The 19,217-nt window shown below is 40.0% G+C and overlaps 1 protein-coding gene across 1 annotated transcript; it reads right to left on the bottom strand.

The window, feature by feature from the left end:
* Positions 1-835: 835 nt before the first annotated feature.
* LOC131236231 (glucomannan 4-beta-mannosyltransferase 1-like) lies at positions 836-18,680 on the bottom strand. Its single transcript, XM_058233363.1, has 9 exons — positions 18,609-18,680; positions 17,809-17,907; positions 6,260-6,512; positions 5,234-5,344; positions 5,014-5,150; positions 4,824-4,937; positions 3,806-4,005; positions 2,786-3,031; positions 836-1,270 (listed from the first exon to the last, which is right to left on the bottom strand). The coding sequence occupies exons 1-9, from the start codon at positions 18,678-18,680 to the stop codon at positions 1,108-1,110; spliced, it is 1,395 nt and encodes a 464-aa protein (XP_058089346.1). The 3' UTR covers positions 836-1,107.
* Positions 18,681-19,217: the final 537 nt, after the last annotated feature.

Raw genomic sequence — 19,217 nt, 5'->3', positions numbered from 1 at the left:
GCTAGAGAAACGGATATATATATATATATATATATATATATATATATATATATATATATATATATATATATATAGTCTTAGGATAGAATTCCTTTCCATCACTTGAGACCATGTATAACTATGTACATAGCGAGGCAAATAAACCTGCATCCTTATTACCAGCTTCGGTTTCTAAGCGTTCAGCTTTTATGGCTGGACATAAGTCAGGTCAAGGACCTCCTTCATTGATTGAAATAACTTAATATGCAAACATTATAAATGAACTCATCACACTTATGACTTCAATTAGGACCTCGGCCCACTATTCCAACAAGTTGAGCTAAAAGCTTAAGCTGTTAGCCAAAGGCGGAACAATAGTTTTATAGCCAAGTCGGGGATCGGTAAATGTCGGTGTAACAGTTCATTCACGGTTGGGGTGCTGGCCCATACCAACTACTTCTATTATGAACTTCATCCCCACCTTCGTCCTAAGTCTCGACTTAATAATATTGCTGTTGAGGGGGAGCCTATTATTTTTAGTGCTTCTATACTCAGCCTAATAGAAAACAAGGTTACCTAACCAGATTATAAGACTACTTTTAGAGGGCCACTTGGACACACTTCCTCAAAAGAGGGTCCTGAAAAAGGAGGTTTTAAGCGTGCTTTTTGGTCAGTTCAGCAAAAACTAAAGTCCCATTTTAGCACCTGTTTTGTCATGCAGCAGATGAGACAGGGCTTTCCAAAGTGCCTTCAAACTACCATTTGAATCAAAACAGTGTTTCCACTTCAACTGCTCATGGTATATAGAAGTAGGTCTTGTTGTTTAGTCATTAACCTTTTAAATAGAGAACACTGATAACCACACTACATAATTATAATTTTCCATTTCCTAAAGCATCCATAGGAGTTTTTCATGTCCATATTTTGGATTCTCTACATCCAAATAAGCCATATACAAATGTGTATAAGCTATTTTAAGTAGTCCACATAAGATACATCAACTCTCTCATGGATCACATCCCACTACTATAGGCATGTATAAATCACACTTCAGACATCCAAACATACTAACTTCACACTTTAGACATTCTCCTACTATAGGGGCATTATGCCATCTTGGCGTGGCCTCTAATTGGAGGGCGCAAAAGTGCCCATGTACCCAAATCCCATGACGAAAAAGGCCGCTGATTGGAGGAATAGATAGAAGAAGAAGTAGTCCCGGCCCAAGAAAACATCATAGATTGCGCAGTATAAGAGAAAGACTCCCATTATCAGCTCCATTACATGAATCCTAGTTTTGAATCACACAAAAAAAAAAAAAAAAATTCAAGGGTGAGAATGAGAAAAAGATCAAAATGAAAATTGCAGCTTGGCCCGGACAACCCATGCTCGATCTGATGCGCCTAATTTTCTATGAAAGAGATCATTTAAGAACTGTGGTCTGATCAGACGAACATGACTTGAAATGAAACTGCTCTGTCATGGAGCCTACCAACTTAAGAAAGCTGGTGGCCACACATCACAACCACTTAACCAAGTTGGCAGTTGTAAGCTGGATCAATCCTAACTGAACAAATTAATAGCAATCAAGGGACCAGTAATGGCCTATATGGGACCACCAATGCAATGCAATCCTGATTTAAACAGAGCTGTGCTAGGACCTTTCGTTGGGTGGAACATTTATGAAATCCACCCACTCCATCAGGTATGCTGCGTCGTGTTCACTTGTAACTGAGAAATCATGACCATCCATAACTTGGGTAGGCTACACCTAGGTAAAAGTTGGATGGGAAGCCCACGGTTAGTTGTGTAGGGCCCACCGTGGTGCTTATATGCCATCCAATTCATTCATCTGATGTTCCTCATCAGGATGAAAAAAAAATTACCCAAAATTTTACATGCCAAAACTCAGTGTGAGCCATACCACATGAATTTAGAGGCTTTCAGGTATAAGTTTATGGGGTGGCCCACCTGAGCCTGATTTTTTATATCAAGGCTAAACAAGGGATGATGCACCTGATGGACAGGGTGGATTTCATGCACACCAAGTAGTTAATTTCCCCAAGATAGAGTAAGTGAACTCAGAGGTAGGCAAGTATTTTTTCCATTTTAATACTCCGATGGCTAAAGTGGCATTTGGAAGTTAATGGCCACTGATCCAAGCGTTCATTGTTTTTAACCAACCACAAGCATTCGAATTGAGAAAAATGGCCACTGGCCTTATACTTGAAAAACTGGATTTAAAAAAAATAAAAATAAAAATTTGACCTGACTCGCCCCAGTTGACCCAACTCAACCAGATTTCATCGATACTCGAGCAAAGCTCACAACCAGATCAAAACTCGAGAAAAACTTGACTTGATTATTTATTAAAAAAAAAAAAAAAAAAAAAAAAACTCAGGACAACTAAACAAAACTTGGAAGAACTTGATGAAACTCAATAGAACCCGACTCCACTCAGCCAACTCTGCATTATTTATATATTATTTGTACTTTTCAATACTAAATAATACTGAAAAAGAATAAACTAGTACGAGTTCCCAAGAAACACGCCTGAGTTTCCAAGTCGACTCAACTAGACTGGGTTTCGAGTCGAGTTGAGTTTTCATGTTTTTAAACTATGACCAGGCCAAGATGACAAAATTTCCTTTTTGAGCTGGTTTGACAGACTTTCTCCACTGTTCTCAATGCAGAAATAGGGTTTCCCCACTTTCCAATGTCTTTCACATTTAAGTAGGTCCCATTCAAAAATGAAGCAATGACATGAAAACAAATCGATTGCGACCATTCCGGGTGTGCAACATACCTTTCTATAAATTTTAATCTGGGCCTCCTTTGAGGTCTCATTCTGGCATTGGTGCTGGTGCTGTCACTGGTGCTGGTGCTGGTGCTGGCGACGCCGGACCTATTCTTCAAGGTGTTCCCAAGCTTCTCAGTAACGACCCACTCATTTACACGGCCCGCTTCCAGGAGCCCAATTATTGCCGCCTTGGTTCGATGCAGAGACATGACATTCTCGAAGAGTATCCAGAAAACAAGCAAATGTATAGACCTGAAAATAGCAAGACAGTGCACCGTCCGAATGTTTCAAGTGCTACTTCTCAAAATGGATGCGATGACTTACTGTAACGATATTAACTTCTCTAGAAAGCTACAATGAAAAGTAAATCATAATGTTGGATTCAGTTCATGTACATGCTTTAAGAGGGCATGTTTGGATGCTAAATTAGACCAAAATACAATAATTCAATACAAGGAAATGACTGAAAGGCAAGTGGGGCCATTCTTCAGAATGACTACCTGATCCCTGATCGCAATCCCATGCGCTGCAAATTGGGCTTGCAATTATCTGAATGTTAGAGTTCTATAAAAGGTAAGCCATCACCAATCTGATCAATGGTGGCTGTTGATTGGTGATGGCCCACCTCTTATAGAACTCTAACATACTCCCACTTGGGCCACACAGATCAATGGCTAGTTAAAAAACATGGAGGGTTGTATTCAGGGTGGACACCAGGAGAGAGAAGTTGAGATCACTACAAAAGTTGGGGGTTACTGGCATACGATGTAGATCTGATGGCCAGATTGATCTGATCAATGGTGGGTGTTGATTGGTGATGGTACACCTCTTATAGAACTCTAACACTGAATTGCTGTTTGGTGGCTAACACCTTATTACAAAACAGATTTGAAATAGCCCCACGTAGGCCATCTCCACCTCCCGTGATGGAGTTTTAGCAATTCAATTGAATGTTTGGCAGGAAAGAAACGTGAATTGGTCCAAATTAGTGCATTGTTAGCAGCACACTGTCATGCTTAATCTTACCTTGGAGTGCAGATTGAATTGAGGATGGTGATCACGGACGGAATGTAAATTGCAATGTATTTTGGAAGCTGGACTTCTTGAATTAACACGCATGCAGGAATAATTATGCAGTAGAAGAAGAATGTGACCCAATGCGCGACTATCTTCCTAACAAAGAAGAACGCATACAAGACGTGGAACTTCTTCCAGAAGGATACTTTCTGCATAACCCACAATGAAAATTTCAGGTTGGGAATCATAGCAGTACCTGTTTGAAATTAATAAAAATTCAAATGTGGCAAATGTGTATGACGATTCAGACCCTTCATACATTGGGAACAACCATGAATGCATAATCTACGGAAAAATTAGAGTGATTGGGAATATAAACCATTTAAAAAAGGAAAAATCTTGCATACCTTGCATAGGTACCTACAGGGTTCACTTTCTCTAATGCAGGGGAAATGTCTTACGGGGAAATAGCTACAAAATTTTTCTCATTTTCAGGCCATGTTTGGATGCAATTCAGATCGAATTGGAATTGAACAAAGAAGAAATGAAGCGAAAGGAATCACAATCTGTTTGTTTCCTTTTCCTTTCCTTTTCTTCGAACCTTCTGTTTGGGTTTCAATTCACTTGCGTTTCCATATTCGACCTACCATTGCATGATTGTTCCATGAATAGAGACATGATGAATAAAGCATGGAGTACCATTTCTAGTGATGAAGGATCTAATGTTGCACCAAATGTGATGTTGTGTGTTTGGATGTACCCGAAATCAACATCCAAACAGGAGTTCTCCTGGAACAGACTACCATCTACTCTGTTGTGCATTTGGGGTGCCAAAATCAAGAACCACAGCCAGGCTTCCGTCTTCCCACTATATGATATTGGCCCGAGATGTTCCCAGTCTCAATAAGAACAAAAAAGAATCCTACTGGCTGAGAAAAGTTGGGACTTCCAAACACAGCTTTAGCAGTTTTGTAGTAGATGCTATTGGACTAGGCCATTCTTTAGAACAATTCCAAAGCTTACGTACCTCACAACATAGAATTTCCTTGGACATTTTCCGAAACAAGTTAGCCGGGCCACATGACCAGCGATGCTGTTGATATCGATAGGCTTTGTAAGTGCTCGGCAGTTCGTTTTTCACCTACATAGTATTTTCCATCAAATGGATAGAAAGAAATAAGAGGAAAAGATAGAAACAATTTGAAGGAAAAACACACCGACAAATCTCCGACAAAGACAAACTTCCAACCCTTAAGGCTGGCCCTAACAGCAAGATCCATGTCTTCTACTGTAGTCCTGTCTTTCCATCCTCCAGCATCCATGAGTGCTTGGATTCTCCATACTCCAGCAGTCCCTATAAATGCAACTTGTTCATGTCCATGCATGTCATAGAGACTAAGAAGAATATAATATGAATATTTGTATTGCAAACATTACCATTGAATCCAAAGAACGAATAGGTGAAAGAGCCCACTTCTTGCTCCACACTGAAATGATAGTCCAGTGACATTTCTTGGAGGCGTGTCATCAGACATTCATTTGCATTTACTACACCAGAAAGAGAAAAAAAAAAAATAATCAAATGATTTAGAACTAACATCATATGGGCACATGAATATGGATGTAAAAGGGATGGTCTAAGAAATCGGGCAAAGTGATTTTTATATGGATTGACAATAAAAAATCAGATCAGGATGGGACGTCGATCGGCGTTTAAACCATGAGGAGAGAAGTGACATGAGAATGGGAATTGGGTTGGTGGTAAGCTCTTCCTGACCATATTCTCTTGAAGTTTTCTTGTATTTTCTCCAGTATTTTGCAATGGGGTTGCTAATCCCCTTTTATAGACTCTGATCTGTCCAAATTTCTAATGGTCGGATCTTCAATACCCCAAAGAGAAATGTCCCCAGCATGGTTCGGAAATGCTAATCCAAAGTAACCCTTGATTTGAACTATCGAAAATGGATTTTTCAAAATAAATACCATTTATAATACTACAAGGATCTGGATTACCAGACCATTGTGGGGATTACCTGGGTCTTCACCAGGCATGGTCATGATCAAGAGAGCCTCATTGCCATTGATCCAACATGAATGTATGCTTCTAGACACATTTTCGTAGTTAGGAGCAAGCAAGAGAAATATAAATTCATTCATGCATGTTACACTTAAGGTGTATAAAATTGTGTTGAGCCCATGGTCGTCGCTGATCAAAGCCATTGAAAGTGCAGCCCCTGCACGGATGGCCCACAAACAAAAAAGAAATACAGCAACAGACCACATTCAACCAATCTGAGTCAATGTCTGCAATTCTCAAACTTGGGTTATTTTTGGTGCATGACCCAACCATGGCTAGGCTGATCAATTATCATTAATTTGGTTCCCTGAACTGTGGGACCCACTTGTAGAAAATGAAGACAGTACAAACACACAAGTATTATAGAGTGGCCTCATTGCTCTTACCAAATTTCCATCGAGCTTGGACCAAGGCAAGGTCTGGATTGTGGAGAAGGAAGGGGATGGTCCTCCATAAGTAGTCTGGTTCAGGCTGGAAGTCAGCGTCGAAAATGGCGACGAATTCACAATCTTTAACATACTGTTTCTCAAGACCTTCACAGAGTGCTCCGGCCTTGTACCCATTCCTATTTTCCCTTCTCTCATACTTGATATTTACACCCTTCTCCAACCATTTTTCACACTCAAATTCCACCATGTCCTACACCATCACCATCATCATAATTTTATTTAAGTGGGCTGCATCTTTTCACATTATTGAGGGTTTAAATTATGGTGAATGGGGCCATGATCAGTAGTCTTGACCATTGGTCTGTTGATCCCACCATGGATGGACTATATAGCCCAAAAATCTCCTGGACAGGACATCCTTACCATTTGATTTGTGGCCTTCAGATAAGATCATTGAGAAGAGAAATACAACAAGAGGCCATATTCAGCTGAGAAAGGTTCCATGATTGTTCTCAGGGATCTTTAGGCATTGTCCATTTGCAAAGGGATGCACAGATCTACCCCATTAGTTGGAAGTGAAAAGCTGGAACTCGCAATGATGCGGGTCACAGATATCATATGATTCCTTGTAGTAAAATCAATCTTTTCAAACCCAGACCACACCAATCGGTTCGACCGGTTTTTTAGAGTTGGACCGCCGGGTCACACATGGGCTTTCCAATCCAAACGTCCAACTATTTGAGTTAGACAGCCTTCATATTATTTCTGATTTTCAAGAGAAATGCTCCAGTGCTCTGAAAGCCCAATACATAATAGTGCTCCTAGTTGTGTCGGCTTTCTTGGACAGTCCAATCAATCAATCTGAACTGTCCATTGAGTCCAAAACACATTATATAGGCTTTCATGCAAAAACTGCATTTACGATCCAATCCATACTTGATTTGGCTCTTTTTTCGATAGCCATCCTTTTTCTAATACATGGGTGGGATGGTTACAATTGCCTAACCAATCATGATTCTTGATGGGCCCTACCAAAGAGATGGATTAAATTGTTGATTGGACGTATTTTATGTAAATGGTCTTCACCACTCATACTGAAGGCCATTGATCAAATGGTTAATATTCGTCGGAACAGCATGATATTTGCATGTAGGGCTATCAACTGGCCAGGCCTGGGGTTGGCTTTGCGCATGCATACATAAATAAGAAGAGGCTTTACAGTACACTGGAAAATGTTTTCTAGAAATTTAATAGATGCAGGAGGGACTGTTATTGGCTTGCTTAGACCGGAAGACAGGACTATTCAATTGCTGCTGCAGTACTATGCACAACAGGAAGGACGTCGCTCGCTTCAACGAGTCACATAGAGATAAAAGCTGCTGGAATTGATTTGTTATTTTTCATTCGTATAACCCAATACAGCGAAGCCAATTTATAGGCATTTGGAGTCATTGTGAAATTATAAAATCATCCAATCTAAATGCATCTAACCTTCATTAGGTGCATGTAATAGAACCTGGTAATACTAAAAGCTTGAAATGGTGGAGCTGGAAGATAATTCTGGAAATGTATCAACGGTCCAGATTTCAGGGTTTCGTTGAAGGGTCTAGATGACAAGGTAACGTCTATTTGGGTTTGACGTTTTCAACAATTCTCTCATTCAAACCAAAACAGGCTTCATTCCAAGCATCGATCTGTGAATGCATTTGTCTATAGTGCCTTAGTGAAAATATCTGCCACCTGTTCAGTAGTATGACAATACTCCAATTTCATCGTTTTCTGCTTTACTTGATCTCTTAAGAAGTGATACCTAGTATCAATGTGCTTGCTCCTTCTGTGCTGTACCGGATTTTTGGCAAGTTCGATTGCCGACTTATTGTCCACGTATATAATGATGGATTCCTCCTATGGATGTTTCAGCTCCTTTAGCATGTTCTTCAACCATATTGCTTCATAAACTGTGGACGATGCCGCGACATACTCTGCTTCACATGTGGACAAAGCGACCATACTTTGCTTCTTTGAGTTCCATGTGAAGGCGGTCGACCCGAGATAGAATACATATCCAGTTGTGCTTTTCCTTTCATCTTGATCACCTCCCCAATCACTATCGGATTATCCATACAGAATCGCCTTATCATAATATGGATAAAAGAGACCGAATTCCATGGTTCCTTTAACATACCTGAAATTATTTTTGCAACAAGCCAATGTGACTCTTTTGGTGCTTCCATATACTTACTTTGAAGTCCAATACAGTGGACAATATCTGGCCTAGTAATTATGAGGTATTTGAGACTTCTAATCAAACTCTTAAATAGAGTCGAGTCCACTCTTCTTCATTCGCCATCTTTTGTTAGCTTTAGGCCTATTGCAGCAGATGTATTCATAGCTTTACAGTACTCGGTCATCCGAAACTTCTCAAGAAGTTCTTTTGTGTACTTCTGTGATATATAGATGCCGCCGAGTTGTTGTTTCACTTCGATGCCCAAGAAGAAAGACATCAATCCACCGTCAGTTATCCCAAACTCATTGAACATAGCCTGCCTAAATTCTTCAAATATCACCTGGTTCTTTCTTATGAACAGCATTTCATCAACATATAGGCATGCTATGAGGATGTTGCCATGAGCATTCTTCTTTATGTAGACGACATGCTCATACAAACATTTGATGAAACCATTCTTTTAAAGATAGTTGTCGATTCGTGCATTCCAAGCACGGGGAGCTTGCTTCAACCCATACAGGGCTTTCTTTAGCCAATATACTTTGTGCTCCTCCCATTGCATGACAAAGCTTTCAAGATAGTTAATGTAGACTTCTTCTTCAAGTACTCTATTTAAGAATGTGGATTTCACATTCAGTTGGTAGATCATCCAACTGTGATGAGCTGCAAGGGAGATAATCATCCTCATAGTGTTAAGGCGAGCAACTGGGACAAAAACTTCTTCATAGTCTATCTCATATTTTTGTTTGCAGCCCTTTGCTACGAGCCTTGCCTTATATCGTTCGATCTTACCATCGGCATTTCGCTTGATTTTATACACCCATTTGAGACCAATGGTCCTCTGACCTTTAGGGAGTGAGATTAGCTCCCATGTGTGATTCTTCTCGATAGCATGGATCTCTTCTTCCATTGCATTTGTCCAACATTCTTCATTCATAGCCCCCCCGAATGTGAGAGACTCATGGTCTACATATAGGCAAAGCAAATTCACTTCCTCAGTTTCTGCGTACATCTCGTTGAGGCTTCTCATTTTGATAGGAGCCAAGGGTAAAGGAGAATTGGACGAAGATGTGCTGGCTGAATTTTGATTTAATGAAGTACTTCCAGGGGAGATGGAACGTACTCCTGAACTGTTGCGATCTGAAGGGGGTGATGTGGGTGTTTACTCCTAATTTACATGTCTCTCTTCTTCATATTCTTCGACCTCGACCTAATTTTCGTAGGCAAAATCTTCCGAGTTACACTTCCAAGCTTCTTCCTCGCAGAACACCACATCTCTACTTACCACCACCTTATTAGTTAGTAGGTTATAGAGCTTATACGCTTTCGATTTTTCACTGTAGCTGATGAAGATGCACTTCTCGCCACGATCATCATTTTTTTCTTCTCGCTTTTGGAACTTGAGCGTATGTGACACCCCCAAAGATTTTAAGGTACGCCACGCTCAGCTTGTATCCACTCCATGCTTCCTGCGGTGTCTTAAATCTAACACTCTTGGTCAGACACATATTAAGCAGATAGGCAGTACATGCAATTGCCTCTGCCCATAAGTTCTTCGGTAGACTTTTCTCCTTCGGCATGGTCCTTGTCATGTCGAGAATGGTACGGTTTTTTAGTTCCGCAATTCCATTCTGCTGTGGCATATACGCTGCAGTGTGCTGTTGCTTGATTCCTTGATCCCTGCAATACTCTCGAAAGGCATTTGAGGTGTACTCTCCACCTCTGTCAGATCTAAGGGTTTTGATTTTAAGACCGCTTTCTTTTTCAGTAAGGGCCTTAAAAATTTTAAAAATAGTAAAAGCAACAAACTTCTCTTTAATTATATAGACCCACAATTTTCTACTGAAATCGTCAATGAAGATAATAAAGTATTTATTACCTCCAACAGAGATTGACTCCAATGGTCCACAGATGTTAGTGTGAACCAAGTGCAACGGTTCTGTTACTCTTCGGGATACTCCACTTGGAAAGAAGTTCCTCTGCTGTTTCCCAAGTGTGCACATCTCACACACTTGTTCTGAAGTTTTAATGGTAGGCAAGCCATGCACCATGCTTGATGACGACAGAAGTTTCAGGCCACTGAAATTTAGATGGTCAAAGCGAAGATGCCATGTCCAAGAATCATTCTTTGTTTTTCCATAAAAACACTTTTCGAGCATTGTGTTTATATGGAGCCGAAACATACGATTCTTCACCATCTGGACTTTCGTAATCAAATGTCTATGCATATCTCTTATAGAAATAGAAGAATTCTCCATGTGTATAACATATCCTTTTTTAAGTTGTCCGAGACTCAGTATATTACTTTTCATGTTGAGCACATAGCACACATTGGAGATGTAGTTTGGAACACTATTCTTCTGAAAGATTTTGATTTTGCCTTTACCTTTCACCGGTGTCTTTGACAAGTCGCATCACCATGAACTCCTTCTGTGAGTTCTTCAAATAGGCTTTTGTTCCCGCACATGGATTACTTGCACCTGTGTTGAGATACCACACATTTGGTCGATCACAACCTTTCTCTTGTGCAACGAGTACTGTGGAGTCTTCCTGGTCATGACTCGATGCTTCAGTATAATTGGATCATTCATCGTGATCCACTGGTTTGCTCCAAAAATCCGAGGTATAATGGCCGAATTTGTTGCAATTCCGGCATTGAATATTTCTCATATTTCTGCGACCGCGTATGGATCGGCCTCTACCATTCCCTCTTCCATGGAAATTGGTAAATTTCTGTTGATTTTGTGGATGGTTCAGATGATATCCACGTGCTCTTCCTCTTGCATTAGTGCTTGTGCCACGACATCCATGATTTGTATGACCACTATTTTAGTCATTTAGAGTTAGCTTAGACTCTAGGGCATGTTCCAACGTCGATGCGTTATTTTTCTGCGTCCGTTGGTCATGCACTTGCAACGATCCCATCAACTCTTCGATGGACAGGTTTTTCAAGTCCTTTGATTCTTTGATTGCCACAACCACGTTTTCAAACTTGGTTCTGAGAGATCGCAGTGCCTTTTCCATGATCAAGCTGTAACACCCCATACTTTCCAGTACTCGGGTGTTACCATTTAATGTAATTTAATATAAACACACAAAAAATAATACAACCTAAATATATATACTATGAAATGTTATTTATATATTTTATAAATATTTAAAGTTTCAAATTAAAATAATATGTAACTATAACCTATATTATATGCATATACTTACAACATCATTAATGTAAATTACAAACTATAGAAATTGTAATACATAAAATATACTAGAAAAATTTATAATGAATATCATATTTCAAACAATTTAATGACTTGTATAAAGTGTAAAAACCTAACATATATCTGACCATACAAATAATAATATATATTTATTAATCTCTGCTTACTGATATTCATATAATTTATATATTAACAATTTGTGATAATATAAATTATATATGATAAAATATATAAAGGAAAATAATAATAATAATAATAATAATAATAATAATAATAATAGTAAACATTAAAACTTATTCTAGTAATAGCATTTAATATTCTAAATCCATAGTGTAGGTGGTCCCGGTTGCCTAAATAAGTCTCTTAGACCCTTTTAACCGTTGTCGTTCAAATTCGATATGATCCAACCGTTGGATTGGCAGGAATCCACCAATACGACCCAAATCGAGTTGTGGGCCCCACCTAGGCTTTGGATCCACCTCATCTTTAGCCAGGTGACCTAATATGACCTGTAGAATCATTTAGACGGTGTGGATTTCTCACAAACATTACGGTGGACCCCACACCTGCATCGCATGTGCACCACAGGGGATGCACTCACTGTGCACCGTACTAGCAGGAGTATTCAAAGCTCCTTTGACCGAGTTTTCCCACAAATGGGAAGGAATCTCCCTCCTTTCTCGTTTTCGGCCAGCAAACGGATGTCGTCCGTGATTTTGTTTGTGGCCCACAAACCCAGGCCCATCTTCATGATCCGAACCGTCCATCTGACAGAGGACGCGTGTGAGACCAAAAGCCAAGTTTCACTTCAGACTTTCATGCATGTATAGACACACAAACCTCGCTGTAAATGGCCCTACAAAACCATATTTCCAAAAATGGCAACTGTCCTCCTTGCCACGAGAGCAATCCGTGTGCTCTCTCCCCTCTCCAATCCCAGCCCTTTAATTCAGCGTATCCCGATCGTTTGTCTGAGAGAAAATCTCAGCCATCCATTTGCTTAGGGCATTCCTTGCAAAACCAGGGATTATTTTGGTGGGATTTTGGAGGCAGTTTCAGCCAGAGAAGATCCTGGCCACTTGCTATTGATTCGACGGTTTAGGAGGGATCAGGGCAAGCATATAAGGTGTGTGGATCGAGGAATAGTAATTTACCCTCCATTTTCACAGCCACAACAAAAAACTGACCATTTTCTTCTTCCTTCAAAACCACTCACCAAACCTCCCTGAAGCTTCAGAAATCCATGTCTCTAAGCTCCTCTGAGCTCATACACACCACCTACAACAATTAGTTCAAAGAAATAAACCCCCATTTGCAATCTGCCATTAACGCTACATCTTCTTCCCCGCCATTCCACGGCACCAACCATCTTAGTTTGAGTCCGTTCCGACTCCAATTATGTTCGGATTCACGACTGGAGGTCCCTGGAGGAGGAAAAAGGATAGGAAAGTGAGAGAGTAGAAAGGAAAAAGAAAGAAATGGAGCGGTGCAGCTGCTGCCCGCTGCCATTGCACCACACCCGAACTCAGTCGGAGTTCGAGATGAGTTCAGTCAGGTTTGGGCTTGAGTCCGGACCTGCTGTTTCTAGCCAAAGGGAGAGAGTGAAGAAAGAAAGAAGGAGAAGGAGTAAAGAAAATGAAAGAAAGGAGAAAGAAGAAGATGGAATGGTGCGGTTGCTGCACCACGCCATGAGGACCCGACCCGTTGCCAGATCAAGCCCAGGCCGAACGTCCATTGCTGGATGTTCCAGCAAGAAGTAGAAGAAGAGAGGATCAGGGAGAAAAGAGAAAGAGAGATTGAAAATAGAAAGAATAGAGAAGAGAAAGAAATAGAGATGAGAGTGAGAGTGTTTGCTGTCGCCTTGTGTGTGCAGCAGTTTGACTCGATCGAGTCATGATTCGAGTCGGGTTTGCTCCAAACCTTGCTGCAGTTCCCGTAATAGCAGAAGAAAGGAAGAAGAAGAGAAGATAAGAGAGGGAGAGAGTTAGGGAGAAAGAGTAGGAAGATGGAGCATGCGGCTGCCTCCTTGCTGACTCAAACCGAGTAGAGTCTGGATCAAGCCAAGCTGGGCATCCAGCCACTGCTGCTGAATCTCCAACAGAGGAAGAATGGAGAGACAGGGGAGGTGTATGGCTGCACCAACTCAAATCAGGCCGGCCCGGCCTCATTGGCGAGTCCAACTCGCTGGACCGAGTTGGGCATGGGTTTGGTCCAAAGGGACCTGCTGGTGCATGGTGTTGAGTGGAGAGGAAGGAAAGAAATGGTGGAAGGGAATGAGAGAAAGAAAGGAGAAGAAAGAATAGAGGTGAAACTGGAAAGAGAAAGAGAGAACCGGGTTAACTCGGTTTCAAACCGAGTCAACAAGGTGAGTCAATTTCCTCCCCCTTTTCTAATCTTGTTTTGATGTACTGTTAGCGTTGTTACCACCATTATTATTTGTTACCAAAGATTAGCCATTAGTGGATCGTTGTGCTAAACTAGTTATTATAAATAGATTACAATTTTTAAATAGTAGTATCCTGTTTATTATTCTTAAATATTCATTTTTGGTTGGTCATTGGTGTCACCATAATGACTACCTTGCTACATTAACTAATGTTAATTGTAACGCTAATATTAATAACTACTCTCTAATTATTAGATTAACATTATTACCATTTCCATTGTTAATAGGATTGTTAAATATTAGGATGCATGACCATTAGTAAATTATCTATTCTAGTAATAGTTATTATATAAAATAAATTACAATGATATCATTATGAGATGCTAATGCATTGTCTAATCATAATCATAAATAGTATATCATAATATTAATTATCATCATATTGATTATTAACTAATATCAATTATAATACTAACGTTAGTAAATATTTTATAACTATTAAATTAACATCTGTAAACTATCAACTACAATTTGAACCCTAGAGTTAAGGCTACAACTAAGCTCTAAGTAACCTAAACCCTAGGTTATAATCCAGACCATAGATAGTTTTATAGAACCTTGATTTAACCATACAACTTCACAATCTATGGTAGGACTCAACTCTGAGGGTGCACGTGCTTCCTAGCAACGTCAGTTAACGATTCAAGTATAAGGTGATGATTCTTCCCCTTGAGCTTTCCATCTTCTCATTAGCTTAAGTTATAGTTTTTATTAAAAATTATAATTGATATCTCTCTCTTATAATCACATGTGTTAGCTGGTGGAAATTGAATTGCTATATTACCTGCTTAATGTTCATCCTGTATATTTGTTCATGCTTGTGGATTATTTGTGTATTGCTTATGGACTTTAAACTGGTACATTAGTGGGAAACCCCCACCTATAAATGTACACCCATACTTAGGATGTAACCCGACTGGTTGTGATTAAAATGGACCTTCGACTTAGTGGTTATTGAGTGGTGGTCTAAATGGATCATTAATGTGGGCCTACCATCCAGGGTTGTTGTGTCCAATAGTTTTCAAGGATGGTCTTTTATCGCATGGTTTTGATACTCGCCCTATGAGGCCTATTTTGATAATTGCCCTATGTGGCTTGTTTGATATCGCCCTATGTGGCTTTGTTTTGGTATTTTTCCTATATGGGTTTGATGTTTTATACCGTGCAACCACGCGATGGTAAGCCCCATATACTATAATATGATTGGCCACTAGTCGATGGGTTTCCATTAAACATCCTAAGATGGTAGCCTCATGAGCCGGGGATGGTGGTAATGGGACACTATGCCCGAGCTGTCGGCCTACGCTGGGCCCTGCGCTCCCCGTAGTGACCGTGAGCTTATTCTAAAATGGCTGATTGCAATTGGACTAATAATGGGCTGGCAAATCATGCACGCATAGCATACTACGACGGCTTGGATCATTATGCCCATGCGATTACGCTGCGAGTTGCGCTAATGACCAGCCGATCGATTTATGATGATGACTTGGATCACTCATGCCCATACGATTACGCTGCGTGTTGCGCTGATGACCACTCACATCTTTGGGTGACGACCCCATTGCCTGTCTGGATATTTTTCCTGGGGCACCGACCGTCCGGATGATTTACCCGGGTCGATGATTGCATTCATGCATCCATGCACCTAATAAGACTGCATTTACTCTGTTTTGGTTGTCTGGATGTTTTATACTATTTCTTACCTAATGCGGCGGTGTGTAATCTTGAGGGAAATTCACACTGAGTTGGCCACTCATCCATCAAATATAAAACCGTACAGGTAGTACAGGTGGCTTAAGTGATATGCATGTTCAGACTTGATAAGAAGCAGGGTACGATCACCAGGAATGCTTGACTGTATGCTTAGAGGAGTTGTGCGATCTTGCGGCTTATATTTATATGCTTTCTATTATTTTTCATGTATTATATCATGTAATTCTTGTATTTGTTAATTTTGGAGACATTGGTTTGTATAAGTCATTATGGGTAACTTCTTGTAAATTTGAATGACAATGAAATTTTCCTTTATGTCGATTTGTCCACACTACGCTCATTTGCTTACTCTGATGAAGGGAAAAAAATGTACACTCGAATTTGACCATCCTTTAAAGCTAACACTCGGGTTTTTGGGACACGGGTCATATACTCGAGTCCTGAAAAGTCGGGGTGTTACATCCATCCATTTTACAAGATGATTTTAGAGCCTTATATCAAAATCGAAGGATATACAAGGCAGAAATACTTTCACCTTCTTTCATATGTGCCGCCTCAAACTCGGCTCTTAGTCTTTGAAACGCGCTTTACTTGATCAACACCTTTGAAGATGGTGCTAAGAGAATCCCAAGCTTACTTGCTTGATGTTGCTTCAGCGATCTTTTCAAAGGTTGAATCATCCAACCCTTAATAGATAAGGAACATGGCTTTCTTGTTTTTCTTCTTTGATCTTTGATGGTGGCCTTTTGCTCGTTGGTATAGGCCGCTTCTTGGTCCATCGTAGGTTCTGCATACCCATTAGTGCTGATTTCCCATAGATCTTGAGATCCGAACAATGCTTTCATTTGGATGCACCAATTTTCATAGTTGTCCTTAGACAACTTAGGTATTTAGGGCTGTATTGTACTTGTCATTTGAAAATATTTCAATATAAATATTGAAATGATATATGCTGCTAGAACTTGCAAGAGTTCAAAGAACGTCCACCACTTGAGATGATGAAAAAAAAGAAAAACTGATAGATTTTAGAAATCTAAAAATCTGGACAGTTTGATGATGGTGATGAATATGGATTCTCAAGGCTGATCAACATCATAATTTTGTCTGACCTACCGGAAAAACTGTAAATCCTGTTTAATATTGAATGGAAAAAGGGGTGACATTGCGAAAATAATAATAATAATAATAATAATAATAAGGGTAGAAATTGCTGGTGCGGGGCACCTGCTTCTTGCTGATGAGGCCCAAAGATCAAAAAGCTCTCGTACCAATTTGTAGGGACTGTTATTGGCTTGCTTAGACCGGAAGATAGTACTATGCACAACAGGAAGGACTTTGCTGGCTTCAGTCAGTCACATAGAGAGAGACGCTCGCTTCAACGAGTCACATAGAGATAAAAGCTGCTGGAATTGATTTGTTATTTTTCATTCGTATAACCCAATACAGCGAAGCCAATTTATAGGCATTTGGAGTCATTGTGAAATTATAAAATCATCCAATCTAAATGCATCTAACCTTCATTAGGTGCATGTAATAGAACCTGGTAATACTAAAAGCTTGAAACGGTGGAGGTTGGAGGATTCTTCTAGAAACGTATCAACTGTCCAGATTTCAGGAATTATTTCAAGGGTCTAGATGACAGGGTAGTCTAAACGTTTGTTTGGGTTTGACGTTTCCAACACTCCCCTTCAAACAAAAAAAGGCTTCATTCCATGAAATGTGCTCTGGAGCTAATGAGCAGGCTAGTTCAATATTGGATGGGACTGTGTCCCAATGCAACTAGGAGCACTAGAGCAAGTCTCTTTAAGTTAACATGACCCAGGTGACTCAGTTGGCTGCAGGTCAGACCAGTTTGGACCACACAGCCAACAGTGGGCGTCCAGTCCGGGCTTTAAATTGAGGTTTTTTTTTTCCTGGTTAATTGGTTTGGAAGTATCACCCCGATTTCTGGGTTTGTGGAATCATCAGGCACTTGAATTATGAGTTTATCAGATGGCCATGACATCTCCCCCATGGCTCCAATCGAAAGTTTATAAACCTACAAAAATAAATAAATAACTTAGAATATTTTCCAACTGGGTGAGAGCTAGAGAGAGAGAGAGGGTAGCATGGTGGGCATTGAGAATTTGGTGTGCACATCCCCCATCATCTAAAGACGATTGGCAGGAAGCTAGCAAGCATTTTCAAATAGTAAAAAGTCCATTTCAAAATGCATGTTAAGATTCCTGCCCGCCAATTAGCAGATAGTGGAAGATATGTGATCACCAACCCTTGCATTAGAGACTCTAGTTCAATGATCCAAACCTTGATGTCATGGCCCCCACTATGAATGTCCTGTGCATGAAGAATTTCCGGCATAAAATTTCTATGTCATAAATAGGTAGTGGGCAATTAAGAAAGAAAATATACAAATGGTTCACATCTGACCAACAAAACGCGGAATGTTTTGTCATTCATTCTAAAGATTCTAGAGATCGTTTTAGGGCACTGGCCATCCACACTCAAGCTCGTCATATCAATGGTTCCAATCATCAAATACTAAACATCTCATTTTGGTGTGGAAGCCATCCCCACCATAGAATACTAAATAGCTCATTTTGGTGCTCTATCCATCCATGGTGAGTTTCAACGTTGAGATCAAGGGTTCGAATGGATGTGAGTGTGTGTAAAAAAAAGAAAAGCAAACAAAGAAATAAAGAAGGCCCTGTTGTATTTGATATCTTAAATCAAGTCAAATACAAGGCTTATCGATGCCATTGACAGATTGTTCGATGGCATTGAACAGTGCTTGATCCCATTGAGAATTTTCATTTTTCTCTTGTTGGTCGTTGGACTAACTGGGCACTTTCTTGATGCTATCGATGAGTGTTCGATGACATCGAAGATCAGTTTGATGCCATCGAACATATCTCGATGCAATTGAGGATTTCTGAAAAAATCATGTGTTGTCTCTACACAGTAAAGGTGTTATTTCGATGACATCAATGTGGCTTTAATGCCATCAAATGATTAGTTTCGATGACATCGAAGACAGTTTGATGCCATCAATAGTTTTCGCATAATTTTACGCAGAGTTGCGATTTTGCGGGATTTGTTTATGATTTTGCTTAGGATTCCTTCTTGACTTATAAATATGGGTGTAAGTGGGATTGGGAGTTACTAATAGGGTTTCCAAATCGTCCAAGGGTTTCAAAGGGTATAACAAGGGTGAAATTCGAGGTTGTTCGAATCGGGTAAGCTCTTTCTCTTTGTAATTTCTGCTTTCATAGTGATATCCGTTGCTTTGTGCTGTAGTTTTTTCCCGAAAGGGTTTTTTCATGTTAAATCGCTGTGTTATCTTTGTGTTTG

Source organism: Magnolia sinica, unplaced genomic scaffold (genome assembly GCF_029962835.1).
Source record: "Magnolia sinica isolate HGM2019 unplaced genomic scaffold, MsV1 ctg33, whole genome shotgun sequence".
NCBI lineage: Eukaryota > Viridiplantae > Streptophyta > Magnoliopsida > Magnoliales > Magnoliaceae > Magnolia > Magnolia sinica.
The sequence above is the reverse complement of the archived record's forward strand: the minus strand, read 5'-3'. Positions and strand labels throughout refer to the sequence as shown.